The sequence below is a fragment of the Mirounga leonina genome, unplaced genomic scaffold (genome assembly GCF_011800145.1).
Source record: "Mirounga leonina isolate KUSES-001 unplaced genomic scaffold, KU_Mleo_1.0 Mir_114, whole genome shotgun sequence".
NCBI classification, from domain to species: domain Eukaryota; kingdom Metazoa; phylum Chordata; class Mammalia; order Carnivora; family Phocidae; genus Mirounga; species Mirounga leonina.
The window spans coordinates 49124652-49143828 of NW_023270265.1; the positions used below are offsets into that span (position 1 = coordinate 49124652).

Here is a 19177-nt window from a genome sequence, read left to right on the forward strand (position 1 = left end):
TTCATCCTCACACCAGCCTCTCGAGGTGGGATGATTATTCCTGGCGTGCTCTGGAGGAAGCTGAGGCTCAGAGTGGTTCCACGTGTGATGCGAGGTCCCATCGTCGGTACCAGAGCCAAAATTCTAGCCTAGTTCTAACTGCCCCACCTCCACCCTGCCAGCCCTGGTGTTGGGACACGGGGACATCGGTTTACTCATGTTCTCCTGACGCTGGAGCTACATCTGTCATGGCTGGAAGAAATTCAAGTCGCTTCAGATGAAAAAAAAAAAAAAGTCTCCGATTCTTCAATTTTTAGAGGCTCTGCTCAGTCAAGAAGGAATTGTGAGACAAATGGCCCAGTGGGGCCCATGGCCACACCCAGTGGGTGACCTTCAAGTGTGGGACCCAGGAGTGGCTTCTGTCCCTCCTTGGCCAGAGCCCTGCTCCTGCCATCCCCCCCTTCCCTTTGTTCTTTCCAGTACATACTGGTACATCCGCCCAAGACTCCAGTTTGCCTCTTGAGGGACATCACCAGCCCTTTGTGGTCGGAGGTAGGACGTTCAAGGGTCTTCTGGGCCTTCCCAAGAGCTGGAGTGAGGTGGTTCTCGCTGGCCATCTCCGCCTCCTGGTCCACGACTGGCTCCCTCCTCTTCCCTGCGCACTCAACGCTTGCATTGCTCGCATAGCTGTGAGGATCATTTCACCAGAAAAACGGAAACCGTCAGGCGAGGAGTGGGGCTCACAGCACCCGGATGTCGGACGGGTCACATTTCTTCTCCTCTGTATGCTCCGCTGCGTTTCCTTGAATGCAAGTCTCCCTGTGCCTAGAAGTGGTGGGATATGGAGGCAGCATCCTCCCGGCCACAGGAATCACCTGAGCCTGACGTCGCTGGTTTTCTGCCCTTCTGCTCTCCCCCCGCAACCCCAGTCCAGAAAGGATAGGTGGGAGTGAAGCCCGAGGCTGTTGCAGGGGAGAGGCGGGAAGGCAGCCCTGCAGGGGTGGTAGGCGGGTGCCCAGATGCCCCCCGTGAGCCGCCCTCAGAGGCGACTGCTCTGGAGGAAATGGCAGGGGATGGTGGCTGGGCTCATTCGAAGCGCGAAGAGGCTCAAATCCCACAGAGACGCCAGAGAGGAGCGGTGGCCGAGCGCGGCGGCGGCTGAGGCGGTCAGGCGGGCCTGGCACAGGGTCAGGAATAGTGGGACACTGAACAGTCCCGGGGCGCAGCCGAGACGCGGGGGACCGGGGGAGCCACGCGTCAGAGAGCCAGGCCTTGGGCTGCGTCAACATGTGTCTCAGAAAGGCTGAGAAGAGCCTTCTGTAGACTTTGAGTTGCTAGATTTTGTACAGGAAGCATGTCCACAACTTGGACTAGTTTGTACTTAGTTCCTTTTTAGTTTCCTGATAGGTAAAGGCCAGTTAGTGACAATGGACGTCTCCTCGGGGGTGGGCAACGGCGCCATCCTTGGTGCCAAACCCAAGACCTCCCCTCCGTGCGGGCAGATTCCAGCACCACGTGGCTTTGCACCGTTGGTGGGCAAACTGTGGCCCACTGCCCTTACTGTAAACCGGGTTTTATTAGGATACAACCCTGCTCACACGTCTCTGTATCATCTCTGGCTGTTTTCATGCTACGGTGGCCAAGCTGAGCAGGGGGACGGAAAGCCTAAGATACTTACTATCAGGCCGTCCACAGAACGAGTTTACCGACTCCTGCTTTAAACTGTGCTTTTGTTGTTGTGAACCGTTTACTCCTAAAGAGATAGCAGACAGATCAAGTCGTATTTCATGTGCAAAACACCTGTTGAAGACACAGGCCCACTTTTCGGATGTGGAAGTTGTGTTCGGTGTGTAATCAGCCATGGTCCCAAGCACATCTTCTACAGGTGACTGCCCGAGGTGCCATCTTCGCTGGTGTGGGGCTGGGAGGTGGGAAGGTCAAAGCCACCCGGAGAGGAAGTGCCCTCCATCCTCAGGATCAAGGAAGGAGCCTCTGCGGCAGCTGGTCTTCGGGCACAGGTACACTAGCATTTTCTAGGTAATCGGATATTGACATGAGCTATATTTCCGTGACTCGTGTTTGGGTGATATAAATCCTGTTTCAAAGAGAGGATGGAAGACTCCATCCAGAGACTGTTTTTCTCCAGAATGCATCTCTGGTTCACGGCCTGGCTGGGAGGAGGAGCTTGAGCAGCTCCAGCCATGGCTTCATCTGCCCCCCCGTACCAGTCACTGGCAGGGGAGCAAATCCATCTTTAACTAAGCAGCAGGAGCATCTTAGTTCATTCTGGAGAAATTCGGTCAGACATGTCCGTGTATTTTGGTGATCTGCATGGTTTATCGACATGCAGAGAGGTACAAAGTTCATCTCATGATCTTGCAGTTTCTTCAATCTAGATGCTACTCAATAAATTTTCTGCTCACTACATTCTGTGTTGGCTTTGGAACAGGCTGATGCATTGTGGTGTTGGTAAAGAAAACTGCGCTTAAAATGTTAGAAAAACAGGAGGGTTAGCGTATTTTTCACAAGATCAGGTAAGATTTCAAAAAACCCCGAAATAATCATCATTTTCATCTCTAACTCTGAACAAGAATATGCACTGCTCATAAAAGTGTGGACAATTTTGGTCTAGAATCTAGGCTGCTAAGACCACTTGGTCCCAAGGGTCTGACCATGGCGGGCCAGAAATCTTTTGGCAGAAGAGCATCAAACAAGCCTCTCTCTCTCTCTCTCTCTTACTGTCAGCCCTCAAGTCTGGATGACAGAAGAGGCAGCCGTCCCCGGTCCATGGTCCGATCCTTCACGATGCCGTCTTCATCCCGGCCTCTGTCGGTGGCCTCCATGTCTTCCCTATCATCGGACAGCACCCCTTCCAGGCCAGGCTCTGATGGGTGAGTCCGGCTCAGCAGCAAGGAAGGGGTTTAGAGGGTCCTGTGAGGAGCCCCCAGGACCCTGGGTTTGTTTGATCACAACAGGATTTTTCTTAAAATCGAAACTATCTTTGAAACTGAAACCCTCCAAGACTTTGCAACTCTAGTGCCCAGGATGACTTTCAGGGTCTTGTGAGTTTTTGAGAAAAAATTCTCTGGGTAAGGTTTCCATCAGATTTTAAAACCTCCAGTGAGTGTTGGTTCAGTTCTGTTCTGGAAGTTCTGGAAGGAGTGTAATACGTTGCTTGCTGGCTGTGTGCTTGTACTTTCCATCTCCTGCTCACTTCCTTGGTGTCAACGAGCACAGAACTGTCTCACACTGTCAGGCTTGAGGGCTGGCAAGGCCACCTTCTTTCTACAAGACTTCTCTGGAGACCCCGGTTTTGCTGCTGAGCACTCAATAGCACAAAGTGACCTTAGAGCCAAACAAGAAGCTAATAGACTAGTTAATTTTGGTGGAGTTCCCACTGTGTCTCTTGCATTAACTTTGAGTGTTAAAAAATATCAGTAATTTTTCTGTGTCTTTGAGTAGCAAATATGTAAAGTTTGTTCTTATTAAATAGAAAGGAAAAATGTGTCATGCAGTTAAAACCCCAGAGACCAACTGCTAATTATTTTACTGTGGAGTTTGCACAGTGGTGTGTTTGTGCAACCCCCTTGGGTTTCCCATCCATTGCTTTACCAAACCCACAGGCTTCCGGTCCCCGCCACACGCAGATACACGCTTCCAGAGCACCCCAAGGAACAGCTCAAATCTAAGCGCCCTTTGTTGCCGATGACCGGTGTGCCCAGTGGAGGATTGAAAACTAAACCCACATTTTTTTTTCTTAACAGTCATATTTATCATAGTCTGCTACTTATAAAGCCAAATCCATATGGAAATTCTCAATTTAAAGGAATTTAAATCATGTGTGCTTGTCACTTAGAGCAAGATTGCTAAAGAAATATAATTCAACTTTTCCCCAGGAAAATCCCCAAGCTAGTTATGAAAAGGTTTTTACATTTCCAAGAACGTAGGGGTGAGGGTGGGAATTGATCTAGAGGTCTTAGAGGTGTGGTGTATCACACGTGTGAACACACGCCTCCTTCTCCCAGGAGGCATTGTTTAACCTTGAACTGGGAGGCATCTTTATTAGACTCCAGATTTTTGTTCATTCTAGGGTTACCACCCTTAGCTGTGTAATTAATGTGGAGAAAATGAGACTTTGGTCCCAAATGGCACAGGTTACATGCAGAATAAAAGTTCATCTTGTCAGCAGGTGCTTCTCATAATGTGAAAAATTTTAAATGTAACCTGTCTTTCTCTTGGTTCTTTGTGTACACACTGAGATATTTATAGGTGTTCCCCCTGAGCTGAAAGTTGTCCATCGATCTTATTTTTTCTCCCTACGTTAATTGTCTCAAGTTATACAAAACCTAGAATAAAATCTTGAGGATTATTTTATTTTTATTGACTATATTCCCTCTGCTGTACTTCTCATTCCTGTGCCTTATTTATTTTATAACTGGAAGTTTATAAAGTTGTTAAGATATCTTCATACCATTATCCATGTTGGCCCTCCCTCCTAACTCCTTCCTACTGCAGAGGATGTAACTCCAACCTTAGAACTGAGTCATTTCTTCTCTCTCCTGATTTGACTTACTAGGACAGAAGCAGGATGGGACCCCCCGCCGCCACCACCGCCCCAGTCTTGTGTTAAAACAGCAAACCACAACTGCACGTAGATGTGTTTGCATAGTCAGCTTTGACACGTGCCTTAGAAGCTAATCCAAGATCCACTTACTCCACAGACTAACCATTAGCATGGTTTTATACCAGCCAGTTGGTATTAGTAGACACAAGAGCGGTGGTGTCCTCCTTTCGTCTTGAGACTGGGCATGTCCAGCCCACGGGGATTAGGGCATGTGGAGACTCCCCAGTAGGTGGCAGAGTCAAAACCCGGGTCTTCCCGCTCAGTGCTCAGTGCTGAAAAACTCAGGGCCTCTCCATGTACCTATGAGCTGGAATCGGCTTGCTTCTCACGGAGTCGTCCAAAAGGCTTTCAAATTGAAGGAGCTGACGTATCTGTAATCTTGAGCTGGCTGTAGGAACTTGGGCAGAATCAAGATAACAGAAATTTCTTTGCATTGGCATCTGCCTATTTCTTCTTATTGCATTTGTGAATATTTTAGTATGAGTCTCTACAAGGCGAGGGCGCCCCTTTTGAAACATACCCTAAATACCATCCTCCCATCAGAAATCTGAGATAATCTTCTTTATGTCATCGTGTCCTATCCGCTCAGACTTCACAACCCCCCCGTCCTCCTATGCGTGTTCTGTTTCTTTCCACTTTGTCTCTGTTTCTTTCCAGTTTGATCTTGTTCGGTCGCAAACAGTCTCTCTGTTACAGCTGGTTAATATGTATCTTAATTCCCCCTTGGCCTCTCTTTATAAATCATTCCTTTCCTGTAAGCCTGCGCAGTTCCCAGGCAGCACTTAAGATTCCTTGGGAACGGGCTCCCATTTATCTGCCGGGTGAGAAGCAACTGTTCTCCACTTAAGTCATGAGTGATTTAAAGAACCATTTCTTCTAGGTTTGCTCTGGAGCCTCTCCTGCCAAAGAAAATGCACTCCAGGTCCCAGGACAAGCTGGACAAGGATGACCCAGAGAAGGAGAAGAAGGACAAGAAGAAGGAAAAAAGGAACAGCAAACATCAAGAGATATTTGATAAGGAATTTAAACCCACTGACATTTCCGGGCAGCAGTCTGAGGCTGTGATTCTTTCAGAGACGGTAATTCCTCATGGAACCTTCTTCCCCACTCTGCGGTAGCTTCTGGGACCTACCTTTGCTCTGCATTTAGCCAGTGGAGCTGTCAATTGGATTTCACTGAGTTTTCTATCCAACAGTCACTTTGCAAATCTGAGGTCTCCCTCGACCCTCTCCTTGTATCACCCAATGCTGTAGGGCATCTGGAGGCTCAGAGTGGAGCTTCCCTTCTCTGGAAGGTGCCTGTCTTAGCATTCATCCCCCGTCCCAAAGGGACTCCGCTGGTTCTAGGCTCTCGGCAGCAATGTAGGACTTGCTTCCAAGACACATCCTGACATCTCAGAAGATGAACAGGAACGCTTCTGTTGTCTGAAAACAGTCCTCCAGGTTGGCTGTCGCCTTTGCCTCTCCCCTTCCTGACCCGAAATCTCTGAGCCCCAGGTACCGCCGAGTTAGAATCTGCTCGGCGGGAGTCCCAAAGCCCCTCCTGCTGGGATCTGCCTGCAGCACGCAGCTCCACGTTGGCCTCCCTGCCTCATCTGCCCCACATTTTCTTCTCTGCCATGTTTCAGAAGGACTTTCTGGGATTTAACCTGAACCCGAGCCGCACGCACTTGACCCCGGGACGGCCGCTTCCCAGAGCACACAGCGGTGGTGGGGGCTGAGGTCACAAAGGAGGCATGGGTAGCTTCTCGGGTGAACTTTATTCAGAAAGCGCTGTCTGTGGGCTGGAAACGAAATCAAGGGAAGGCTCTCACAGGCTGTCAGCTTCAAAGGTTAAGTCAGGCCCAGAGCCGCCTCCCCCTAGAAACGAGGGGCCCTTGTCTGGACGGTGGCCCGGAACGTGCCCGCCCCGGGCAGGAGCCTCTGGCCTGTCCTGGCTGTGATTGAAGGGTTGCTTGACAAAAGAGCTCACGTGGGACCCCCTTTTAATAAGACACGTTTCTTGGCGTGTTTATATCTCAAAGCCAGAGGGTACGACTCACCCACACTGCGTGCCATTCAGACAGGCAGGCATGTGTTGCTTGGCTATCTAGAGGCAGAAGGCAGATTCGGGAGCCACGACACGGCCTTCAAGAAGGCGAATGCCCTTCTGAGGCCTTAGACACAGCTCTGACTGCAGCCTGAGTGTGGCCAGGGGCGTCAGAGCGCGGGAAGGGGACTGGCAGGCACTGGGCCTCCCGCAGCTGGGAGGAAGAGGTCTCTGATGAACCACCCAGCGTTCTCTGTCCACTACTCTGGACAGCTGGGGTGACAGTGACCTTTCTGACGTAGCCGAGGTCACCGTCTCTGAAGCCCAGCAGAGAGATCATCAGAACATCAGAACTGGGTCGGGGAATTAACAGAAGCACAAGATATTTACCAGGGGCCAGACACGCCACATGTCCTTTCGTGTATTTTCCTTTAAGCTCCCTTTTAAGCTGTTAAAACCAGGGGCCTGAGGGAAGTTGAACCATGTGGCAGAGCTCACGGTTGGTTGTGTGAAAAGAGGTCGAAGGTCGGGCCAGGCACTTGGCCGTCCCACGCACGTTCTGTCCCTCCCCGCCGTGGCCCTGTTGGCTCCCAGGGACACTAGCAGAGGTGGGCCGAGTTCAGCCAAAGTGGGCCTGAAGGGCCCTCGGCAAGTGCACAGAAACGAACGCTGGGGACCATCCGGCTCGGAGCAGAGGACCCGGCCCCCGGTCAGCCTCTGACGACTCTCAGAATAACTGCAGCCGCGGCAGCTCTGGGGACAGACCTCTGGCTGGGGGCAGACTCGCTGTTCTCGGTCCAGCCCAGCTACCTGTCTCTCCCCAGAGGGGCCTTGTCCTCCAGAGTACAGCGGTCAGCGAGGTCTGCGAGGTGTTCCCTAGGCCATCCTCCGTGTGCCCAGGATGAGCCAGGGGCCGCGGGGCAGAGCAGGTGGGCAGGTCGGGGCAGGTTTGCCCGAGAAGCAGCAGCGCCATGCCCCGGGGCAAGGCCAGCACCAACTGGTGGTCCCTGGGCCTGCCGGGCTGGCCTTAGCTTTTCGCCCTGCACCTGGCCCCCGAAGCTTCTGCTGGACAGAGGCTATACCTCTGTCCCTCCGGGGGGCTGGGCTCAGCTTCCTGCTTGATTTGGCATCATCAGCAGTCTCATGACCTTTAGCTGAGACTCAGAGCCTGGGGCGGCATGGAGGGTCCTCCAGGGGCGATTTTGCATCGCACCAGGAAAGCATCCTTCGGTTTCCTGAGTCATCAGAACGTGCCTCATGGGCTAGGACTGTCGCCAGTCCCCATGCACATTAGCCCTGTCCAGGCCTCCCCCACGGCAATATTCGGCATACCTTGGCTCACAGAGGCATCGCCCTGATCTCTGCCTGCACGTTCACCTGGAGTTCTCCCTGTGTGCATGTGTCTGTGTCCAGATCCCCCCTTTTTATAAGGACACCAGTCCTACTGGGTTAGGGCCCACCCTAATGGCCTCATCTGCAAAGGAGTGTATTTCCAGGTGAGGTCACGGTCACAGGTACTGAGGGTGAGGACTTCGACCTGTGAGTCGTGGGGGACACAGCTCAGCCATGGCAGAATCTAACTGTGCTCTTTCCTCCACCGTAGATAAGCCCCCTGCGGCCCCAGAGACCGAAGAGCCAGGTGCTCAATGTCACTGGAAGTGAACGACGTTTCTCAGTGTCCCCGTCGTCACCGTCCTCCCAGCCAGCACCCCCTCCGGTCACGCCAAGGGCCAAGCTCAGCTTCAGTTTGCAGTCGAGTGAGTGGAACATTCTCCATGTTGGAATTGGTGACATTGCTCTGTGACTTCCTCGTTGCCCTGAGGCTGTGAGGTTAGGCTCGCCTCCTCACCTTGCCCCAGATGGACTTTCCCCAAGCACCCAGCGTACAGGGAGTCCCCCTCGGGCTTTGGCAAATCGGTCTTCCCAAGTTCCCTGGTGGCGGGGGGGAGTGAGGCGTGGGAGGCGCATGGACAGCCTCCCTCTTTGTGTCATAGGATACGAACCACACGAGGGTCTTGGCCCTTCCTGTGTTCAGGAGGAACGTAAAGTGAAGAAACATTTCCAGACTGTTCTGAAGAGCTAAGCACATAACTAATTTTTCTAGTTTTTCCCAATTTCTAGGGTTGCCGTGACTTATTACCATAAACCTGTAAAACAATAGAGATTTATTCCCTCACCCTTGTGGAGGCCAGAGGCTCAGAGAGAGACTCTGTTCCATGCATTTCTCCTAGCTTCTGGTAGTTTCTGACAATCCTCAGTGTTCCTTGGCTTATAGATGTACCCCTTCAATCTCTGCCTCTCTCTTCATGTGGTCTACCTCCTGAGTCCTCTCCTCTTCTTATAAACACACTGCAGTGTCTATTGGCTTTAGGGCCCACTGTAAATCAAGGATGATTTCATCTTGAGATCCTTAACTCATTTCATCTGCAAAGAGCCTATGTTCAAATCAGGTCACAGTCTGGGGTTCTGGGTGGACATGTATTTTGGAGGGACATGATTGAACCCACTACCAGTGGCAATCAGCTTTTCCCCACTAAATCCAGGCCTGCCAGAGAGGAGAGGTCTTGGCAGGAGGAAGGTGGCAGGGAGTGCGGGCCCACCTTCCTCCTCTGGAGGACCCACCTTCCTTCCTCTGCCCTGTGCAGAGGCTCTGGAAGGCACGGACCATTGTCATTTGCACCTGGTTTTCTTCTTGCTGAAAGGGGAGCAGTGGCCATTCTGGGGCCTGTCAGGTGGGGGGTCAGCACTGTAGCCGTGGAGGACCCTAACTGAGGGGGCAGCTTCCCAGCCGCTGGGAAAGAGACGGTCTCTGGGTGTTACATCCTCACATCCTTATACTATTACCCCAGAATCTTTTTCTAAAAATATTTTATTATTTCCTCTAAATATGTTCGGGATGATAGAGTTTGGAAACGGATAGTGGTGATGGTTGCCCAACACTGTGAACGTAACCAGTGCCACTGATTTATACAATGAATTATGGTTAAAATGGCAAACTCTATGTTCTGTGTAGTTTACCACAACACAGAAAGCAGGCGAGTGAGAAGTCACAAGGGTGTTCATTCCATCGGACTCGTTTTTTTTTTAAAGATTTTATTTATTTATTTGAGAGAGAGAATGAGAGAGAGAGAGAGAAAGCATGAGAAGGGGGAGGGTCAGAGGGAGAAGCAGACTCCCTGCTGAGCAGGGAGTCCGATGCGGCACTCGATCCCGGGACTCCAGGATCATGACCTGAGCCGAAGGCAGTGGCTTAACCGACTGAGCCACCCAGGCGCCCGTTCATCGGACTCGTTTTCTCTCGATGCCTTGGATTCACTGGCAAGCCTCCCTCAGAAACCCACAACTCCCCCAGGAAGCCTTTCCCCTAATGAAGGAGTTTTCATCCAGTGGGACCCATCAGTAAAAATGTCAATTTTCCTCTAATATAAAAGAAAAACAATTTTTTTTCCTACGAGCCTCCACGAGGGTTGAAAGAGTATCCTGTCTTAATGATTATCCAGCCATTTCCTGGCTGTATTTTCAGTTGGCTTTAAAAATCGATTGCACTTCCCCCTTGGCTTCTTTAAAAGTAACAACCACAGTGCCCGTGACTGCTAATAACTTCATTTCGTACCATCGTGAGTTTCCCTGTCGAGAGATTCGAAGGGTGGGTGACTGGCCGGCTCCTGCATCGTTAGCTTTCGCTTCGTGCAGCCCTCCCAGTAACAGCCGCAGGATGCTGGCTAAGGCTCTGAAAACACGCGGGTAGACAGTCCTTGTGACACCCCGCTGTGTAGATGCCCCCAACACACAGAGGCCTGGGAGGGGCTGGCGGGGGCCCAAGCTTGACGTGGCTATTTGTACAGTGGATTGATGCCCCCTTTAAACTCCCATTTTAGATGTCTTTGTGGCACTTGGTATTCTCGTTCTAGAACATGCCTTTAGGCGAGGATCCGACCCTTCACCTTCTCTGCCCCTCCCAGCTCGCCTCTCTTCTCAGTCGACGCGCGTTCCTGCCGCCCCCCTCCCCTGCCTCTCCCAGAGAGAAGGTGAAGCAGCCGCCTGGGCACTCGGTGGGGACGTTTGATTCTCAGTCGATCTGGTTTTCCAGGTTTGGAGCTGAACGGCATGACCAGCGTGACTGGGATGGACACAGCCGAGGTCCCGCCCCCCCTGCCTCTCAAAGGCAGCATGGCAGATTATGGGAACTTGGTGGAAAACCAGGATTTGATCAGCTCGCCCACGCCCCCGCCCCCTCCTCCTCACCAGAGGGTAAGTCAGCTGGGAACCTGAAAGGTGGGTTTTTAAAATCGTTCCCTCCACAAAATGGAAATCCCTCCTTGCTGATGTTAGCGTGCTTGGTTTGGGCCAGCCCACGTTTGATTTTGACAAAAGAGGTCAAAGCGATAAGAATTCTGTCCACGGGATCTTGGTTCTGTGGCATCCATCCCACTCTGGAAACATTCCTTAAAGATCCAACCCGTCCTTCTTCTGGTTCTCAAGGTTCTCTGTTCTCGGGTGGCCGTGGGCTGAGGTCAGGGTGCACACTTTCGCCCCTAAAAACCAATATAAATCTATGTGCTCACTCTTTCTTTCTTTCTGTGGGTACTTTTTTATGGAGTGTTCTGCAAGGTTATTATCTCCTCTTGTGAGCAGGGCAGAAGAGAGGGGTTTTATTTACAGTACACGTATTCGATTCTTCCTTTTCTATAAAAACACACACCAGCAGTGGGACTTCATCTTGGATGCTGAAGGGATGATTGACCTTCTGAGGCCACAGAGCCTTTCAGATCGGCCCTCTGTCCCCAGAGATGCCACGATGGGGGACTGGCCCCGGAGACGGGGCCGCGTTACCCCGTCATGGCTCTGCAGGAGGCTGGAATGGTTCGCTGCAACCACAGAAACGGGAGTCTGACCTTTCCCGCCAACTTTTAACTCCAAATCAGAAGGAAAGAGGCCCAGGGAGTCGAGTGAGAACATTGATTGGTTGGGCTGTTGTTTTCCTAACAGCTTAGTTAACTGATCACACCTTTGTTTTCATACCTTTATATAATTGGAAAAGCAGGAATGTCCCCCGGGTCTCCCTCCGCCAGTGAACTGAAAGTTCTGAACTTGGAAATATGACCGAATCTGTTTTGTTACAGATCAATGCAGGGGCAGCATTTTCTCATCTCTGATGCTCTTGCTGCATCATTCCAAGCGACTAATGCCACGTGCTGTTGGGTCAGGAAGGAACATGGGCGAGCCTTTGTGAATTCAGTTGGATTAATTACCCAAGTCTCGTTGATTTCCCGCAGCACGAGCACGAGTTCCAGTGACAGGCCTGTGGATTAGCGTGTCGTAATCCACTGGAGGCGGTGGCGATTCCAGGGTGCTCCCCTCTGTGCAGGCCCGGGGGGCTGTTGTAGGGTAATGATCGCTCGTCTGCCTCGGGGGGTGATCGATACCTCTGCCACTGTCATTGATCGGCCTCGGCCTTGTGGTCAGCCCTGTCTCTGGTTGTCACCACGTTAAGCTGTCATTTCTTTCCAAATGGCTCTTAGAAGCAGTAATCCGACCTGTCATTCTGCTTCATCGTGATAAACCCACCATCTTCCTAGCGGGCACGAAGGACGTCTGCAGCGTCGTGCCCGCATCTGGCTGGGTCAGTCTGGCGCGCTCGGACCCACCACTGTGGCTTGCACACGTACGGAAGCCACCATTTTATCACATCTCGAAATAGCTGTTCGCTTTTGCCTGTTTTTAACTGTTCTTACCAACCTTGAGAAAACTCAGAGTCTATTTTTCTACTTCATTTTTTATAATGTCTCAATGTCATCTCACTGTGCCTCAGTTCAATGTTTCCCTCTTTATTCTCTTCTGCGTCTTAGTATTTCCTTGTCTGCGAATCGGGAGGAAATTTGGTCACCGGAGGAGAGACTGCTGTGTCACCATTCTGTCCTTGAAACTTCTCCCCTCACGTTGCGTTACGCGTGAGCCTCCCCCGAGAGGCTGCTGCAGGATCCCCCCTCGCTTCGGTGACAGTGTTCTGCCATCTCCCTCCAATTCATTCTACCTGTGGCCCGTCTGCTCATTTATTCATCCATCTGTTCATTTGGTGCTTCATTTATTCACCACGTTCATTCATTCATTCATTCACTCACTCGCTCATTCACTTACTTGTTTGACCCGCGCATATTTACAGAGCGTCTCCTTCGGGGCAGGTGTCTGTGATGGTCGTGAGGGTGCTGCCGGCTGTCCGCAGTCACTCCCGCCCTGACAGGGCCCTTAAACAGGGGTTCCTAGCACCTTGGCAATTGTCAAATCATTCGTGGGACTGTAAGGGCAAACGATGGCCCATGGACCAAGTACAGCCTGCTGCCTTTTCTTTTTTTCTTGTCCAGAGAGACAGAGAATATGTGGGGGTGAGGACAGAGGGAGAGGTAGAGAGAGAATCCCGGGCAGACTCCCCACTGAGCACAGAGCCCAACTCGGGCTCCATCTCATGACCCTGAGATCATGACCTGAGCTGAAATCAAGAGTCAGACGCCTAACTGACTGAGCCACCCAGGCGCCCTGACCTGCTACCTTTTTTTGTAAATAGTTTCATTGAGACACAGCTGCGCCCATTCTGTATATCTTGTGACTCCCTCATGAAGAGTTCAAACATCCCCTACTGTTGCTCATCCCCCCTCATTGCAGTTTTGGAAGAGACTGAACGAAAAACTGCCTTTAAATGAGTCCCTTGGATAGTGGCCACAGGTACCCAGCTGACCCTCTCTCATGCGGCTTTTCCAGTTCCAAGAGCAAAGGGAGGGCTTCTCGCCCACCCCCGGAGAGCCTGTCCAAGGGCCTGTTTGTCCCTGAACAGTTGAGGGACATCTTCAGGGGGCACGAGCCAAGGCCCGTGGATCCTCATCAAGGAGCGCTCAGCTGGGACAGTGCCAGGCCGCCGGGGTGGCCCTGGGTCTGCTCTGACCCTGTACCCTGGCTCTTCACCATTTAAACTGTCCAGTTCTGAAACCAGTCCATTTCCAGGGGCCCCGGGGATTCAAAGCAGCGGGAATTAAAACCGCCACGCAGAGAGCAGCGCCTTCCCTTCTCAGGGGGCTGTGCAGACGTCTGATGCGCTTTGTGGAAAGCCGCTGATCAGAGATGCCAGAAAGGCCCGTCGCCACCAGCTGCCCAGCCCCAGGTCACGCAGAGAGGCCCAGCCCCCCACCCCCCGGGGGTGCAGAGCATCTTTCCGTGGCTGCCCCATGCCCGCCACTCGGGTCCCCCAGCCAGAGCACATCAGTAACCCGGCACCTGCCTTCTGTCTGTGTTTTCCAGCACGTACCACCTCCGCTGCCCAGCAAAACGCCACCTCCACCCCCCCCAAAGACAGCGCGCAAGCAGACGTCGGTGGACTCGGGCATCGTGCAGTGAAGGCCGCAGGCCCGCGTGGAGAGCCCCACTGCAGCCCTCCCTCTCCCTCTGTGTCTTCTCCCGGGTCTGCTCTCTCCGCCTGGAGCTATTGGACACGCCGTGCAATTGCTTGTCCTGAAAAGGAGTTTCTTTCCAGCCGTGGCATGAGTGGCCTTTCGCACCGGGGAGCAAGGTGGATGTGGGTCTGGAAGGTACCGTTGTGCTTCTCAAAATTGGGGGCTTCTGACTGTGTCTGTCTTGAGAGATCCTAAGTCTTGCCCAGAAGTCCTCCGTTTGTGCCAAATGACACTGAGCAAGGAACGCGGTTGACCGGGGTTTGGCACAGTAGGAGAGCTGGGGCCATCACCCGTGAGACCGTGTAGGGAGCGAGTGCTCATCTTCCCCCGACGCCCACCCCCAGCTTCCCCCCGAAGGCTGCAGGTGTGACTTTGTGGTCAAGTGTATCTTCAGCCTGTATGGGGCAGTTAAGGTCAAGCCTTTCAAGGCAGTTCCTAATTTCCTTTGGTATAATTTAAAATAGGATTATTTCTCAGCTACTGAACAGTTACTAATTTATGGAGTGGAGACACCATTAGAAATACTGGACCAAGTGGGAAAGTAAATACCAGTATAGGAAGATCCCTTTTCTTTCTTTTTAAAAAGAGAAGGCCCATAGCACAGAGATGGCTTTAATTGGGTGACTTCTTTCTGTCCTCATTCTGTACAGAAGTTTGTATATATCATGGTTCTTAGAACTTAAGTTTTAATGTTTTTGGTCCTTCCGTTTATTGTAATAGGCATCTGCAAATGATTCTCGATACGTGTTCTTAATTTTTAACTGCTAGAAGTGTAAAAAAAACACAAATTAAGTTTTGTCGATTTTTTTTTTTTCTAAGCTCCAAAGTCCTGACAATGTTGGTGGGCGATGATTAAAAAAACAAAACAACTAACTTTGTATAACCTAATATTTTTATTCTGCCATCTATATTTTTTTATCCACTATAATCATGATACTCTTCTGGTAGGCTCAAAAGTTGTTCATTGACGACAAAAAATAAAAAGCCATTTAAAAAGACTCAGTGTCTGAATATTACCGTTTTTTATCCCTTGACGTAAAAAAAATGTGTCTGTAAATGCCATTGTTGCTCTTTTTCTTTCTTAAAGAGCTTTATGACCTGAATTTCTGTATGTGTGCATCTTCCTTAATCGCCCCTGTTGTCTCTCACTTGGGGCCCAGATCGACAGCACCTGTGTCCCTCTGTGTCTGCATGTCCTTTACAGGAGGGGCAGAGCAGAGCCCAGCTTGCCGACACTTAACTCCCCTCAGCCCAACCCCGCTCTGCGGCTGCACGTTGTTCCTGCCCCTTGCAGCTGCTGACTTGAGAGAGGGTTTTGTTTAGTGCGATGCGTTATTCGGCATCAGACTCCAGAGCTCTCTGCATCTTAGGTGGCGAGAAACAAAGAAGGCGGTGGGATCCTCTTTTCCACGTAAAGCACACTTGCCTGTTCCTTCCACACATGTCTCTGTGCAACCACTAGGACGTGCCCCACGGCCCCGTTAACCAGACCTCCGGGAAACCTGCTGCAGAACCCAGGAGACTCTCTCACTCGATCGCTGCCCCTCCCCTGCCCCTCCCCCGCTCCCAGTTTATTCGTCCTTGCTGTAAATATCCAGTCCACCCCCAGGAAATGTGAGAGTCCTGTGAATATAGAATTTTTTCCTTTGTGAATTCTTACCCTTTGACTGAGAGAAATATGCCTCCTCCATTGAGTATATTGGAAACTGCACACCATCCGAGATCCTAAAATAAGTGCATTGGGCATGCTGACCTGGGAGAGGGGAGCACGGGAGAGGCCGGCCCCTGGTGGCAGGTCCTTGTCCGGTAGCCAGCATTGCACACTGCAGAAGCTGTCGCCCCAAATTGTAAAAATAATTCCTGGCCCTACAAAAAAATAGGTCTTTTTCTTCGAGAATGGCATCTGGGTTCCAGTTCTGTCCCCACACAGCCTCCTCCCAAAAGTCTTCCTGGATAATTCCCAGACTCCACGCTTCAGTGGGTACCCCCTCCCCACTAGATGCCCCTCAACTTCTGGGAACCCCACGCTGGTGTCCAGAGCTGGAGAATATGCAGACACAAAATGTCTTCATCTTTTCAATCAAGGGCTGGACTACAAAACTGTACTGAAGAAAGAGCTGAGTCCTGTGTCGAGCGTCTTCTCAGGACACTCCTGGGATGAGGACAAGGGGCACCGCTTGCCAACTAGATGCAATGATACATTTTTTTGCTTAGAAAAAAAAATTTTTCTCAACCTCTCTTTCATCATTAACTTCCAAGGAGCCTTTTTAGACATTTTCTCCTAATCTTTTCCCCATCAAGAAATTTTAACAGTACAGATTTACTATGTATGGATTTATGTATGTTATGTATATCTATGCTTTTTACATGAACCAAGTAAGATTTTTTTGTTCCCTAAGCACCGATTTTCACCCCCTTACAGGTAATATTGCCTCCTTGAGAATGCATGCTCTAAAACAGGAATGGTGGAGATCTTATGTTCTGTTTTTGCTTTGGGTGCCAGGAAGCTCAAAGCCAAATTTAGCTCACACATTCAGCTACATTTTGGTTTTATTCTCCTGCCTTGCAAAGTGTTCTCCAGTCTATTACAAATCCATCTTTAGTTAACCTTATTTAACTTTATTTGAGACTACCCAGTTTAATATGTATTTTCCTCAAATCTTTATTAAAAGAAGATAGTGCATGAGCTGTATTTTACAAGTGTAAAACTCTTTTTCTTTTTTAAAAACCACCCTTGGTGCTTGAAGAGTGCTCGCTAGTATTTAAAGAAATTTGTGTTCAATCACTGTTAAGATTATTCTTTCTTGCAAAGATTTGATCATTTCACGTCCTCACAGATTTCTTCAGCTCTGATTCTTTTATGGTGTCGGGCATTATGGTCCACGTTCCCCGAAGTCTTGGCTGACATCATGGATTTTAGCTCTCGTGTTTTCGTTCTATCTCTGATTACTTTTTAGCATTTTACTTACTTTTTAAGGGCTTTTTCAGGACTTTATGCGTTTTTTTTTTCAATCTGCCTTTTCTGAGTTATTTAAACATCTACTGTTTCGTTGGTGATGCCTCCAAAAAACCTAACAGGGAACCTGATGAGCCATTAACCCTTTGCACCCAAATAAAGCCAAACTGGGGCTCCTCGTTTGTCTCCCACCAACACAGAGAAACCCATGCTCCATCCACGTCCTGTGATGACCTAAACACAACGGCCCAGGCACAGGAGGGGAGCAGAGACTGTGTGGGGTGTGATGCACAGCAGAGTTCTTTCTGCCAATACTGGTAGGTTCGTTTCAGCCCCGAGCAAAAGACTTGTGTACGTGTCAACTTGGCCAAGCTCTAGCATCCGGTGAATCAAACGCTAATCTAGCTATTGCGTTGAAGATATTTGGTAGATGTGGTTTTCACATCTACAATCAGTTGACTTGAAGTAAAGGAAATCACCCTCAGTAATGTGGGTGGGCCTCGTCCAATCAGTTGAAGTCCTTAAGAGCAAGAATTGAGGTTTCCTGGAGAAGAAACTTGGCCTCAAGTCTACGGTGTGGAAACCCTGCCTGGGTTCCCAGCCTGTGCTACGAATGTTGGATTTGCCAGTCTCTAGAATCACGTGTGCCAGTTCCTTTAAATAAATCTCTCAGTCTCTGTGTATGCGTATCTCCTATTGGTTCAGTTTCTGTAACCTTGATACAAGAGTATCATGACATATTCAAAGCAAAAATGTTCGTGCAAAAGACAAGAGGTGAAGCACAGCAGACTCCTCTAGAAAAGTGGTATTTTGACAGCCAGAGTGGCTTTAGAGTAGAAATACCTGGGGAGACGCCCAGACTTTGGAGGTCGCAGACAGCCACTTAGCCTCTCCAGTTCATCAGCCCAACGATGATAACCCCAACTGCCCACATTGTCCTTTTGTGTCCTGGGCTGGAGTGTCCCAATGGCTTCCTCCATGGCCCTGGCACTGGGGCTGCCTGGGCACCCTCTCTCTCTCTCTCTACTCTTTCTCTGTGTCTGTCTCTCTGTCTCCCCTCCCCACCCCCACGCCAGCTGTCTCTCATCCTCCAGGGCCGTTTTATCTGTAGGAGGCGACTTCGCATGGCCAAGTTTCTCCCTGTTTAAACTCTGCACGGACTGTACCTTCTCCGCGAAGCCATTGTGAGATTGTTGCGTGACCTGCCCTGTGGCCCAGCAGCGGCACTGGGGGCCCGGCCGCTAAGCCCACCCAGTCGGGTTCTGCGCTTTCCCTCTGAGTCCCAGCTTCTCCCGGGCTCCCGGGTGCCATTCTGCCTGACCCTCTGCAGGTCGGCTTTGGAGCTGGCTGGGGCTACAGATGGCCTCCCACAGCAGCCCTGCTTCCATTGCAGGTTCTTCTCTTCACTACCTTTGCAACGTCTGAAGTCTCCACGACGTGTCCTGTAATCCTCCAGCCATCTTGCTGCCCTTGCCGCCCTGGGGAAGGGTCCCATCCCCCTTTCTAGCCCCAGGGCAGCGTTTCTGCATCTCCCTGGTTTCCTGTAGTTTTGATCACCTGTGGCCGCCCATCTAGCTGTTGCTCCTACTGTTTATTTTCTGCATGGGGAAGTGCTGGATTTCATCTGCTGTTTATCCCCTCTCTTCTCTTAACTGGGTGTGCCATTTTATATTCATTTGGATGGTGTCTATAGCGACATGCCGCGTACTTTGTCAGGCACAGTGGTGGGTAATGATGGAGCATGAAGAACACGGAGACCATGACGGAGCATAGGGAGCATGGTGGAGCATGAAGAGCATGTTGGAGTGTAGGGAGCATGGTGGAACATGAAGAGCATGTAGGAGTGTAGGGAGCATGGGGAGGCATGAAGAGCATGTTGGAGTGTAGGGAGCATGGTAGAGCATGAAGAGCATGTTGGAGTGTAGGGAGCATGGTGGAGCATGAAGAGCATGTTGGAGCGTAGGGAGCATGGTGGAGCATGAAGAGCATGTTGGAGTGTAGGGAGCATGGTGGAGCATGAAGAGCATGTTGGAGTGTAGGGAGCATGGTGGAGCATGAAGAGCATGTAGGAGTGTAGGGAGCATGGTGGAGCATGAAGAGCATGTAGGAGTGTAGGGAGCATGGGGAGGCATGAAGAGCATGTTGGAG

General features: G+C 50.8%; 1 protein-coding gene across 3 annotated transcripts in view; it reads left to right on the forward strand.

The window, feature by feature from the left end:
* Positions 1-15071, forward strand: part of DOCK1 (dedicator of cytokinesis 1) — a 488408-nt gene extending 473337 nt beyond the window's left edge. For 2 of the 3 annotated variants that reach the window (XM_034986046.1, XM_034986035.1), the window contains exons 48-52: positions 2725-2870; positions 5484-5682; positions 8235-8388; positions 10722-10882; positions 13922-14017. In XM_034986046.1, the coding sequence (XP_034841937.1) occupies positions 2725-2870; positions 5484-5682; positions 8235-8388; positions 10722-10882; positions 13922-14017 (756 nt within the window). Of the gene's footprint in view, positions 1-2724; positions 2871-5483; positions 5683-8234; positions 8389-10721; positions 10883-13921 lie in introns of all 3 variants that reach the window. The other variant, XM_034986026.1, reaches the window with a different exon arrangement.
* Positions 15072-19177: the final 4106 nt, after the last annotated feature.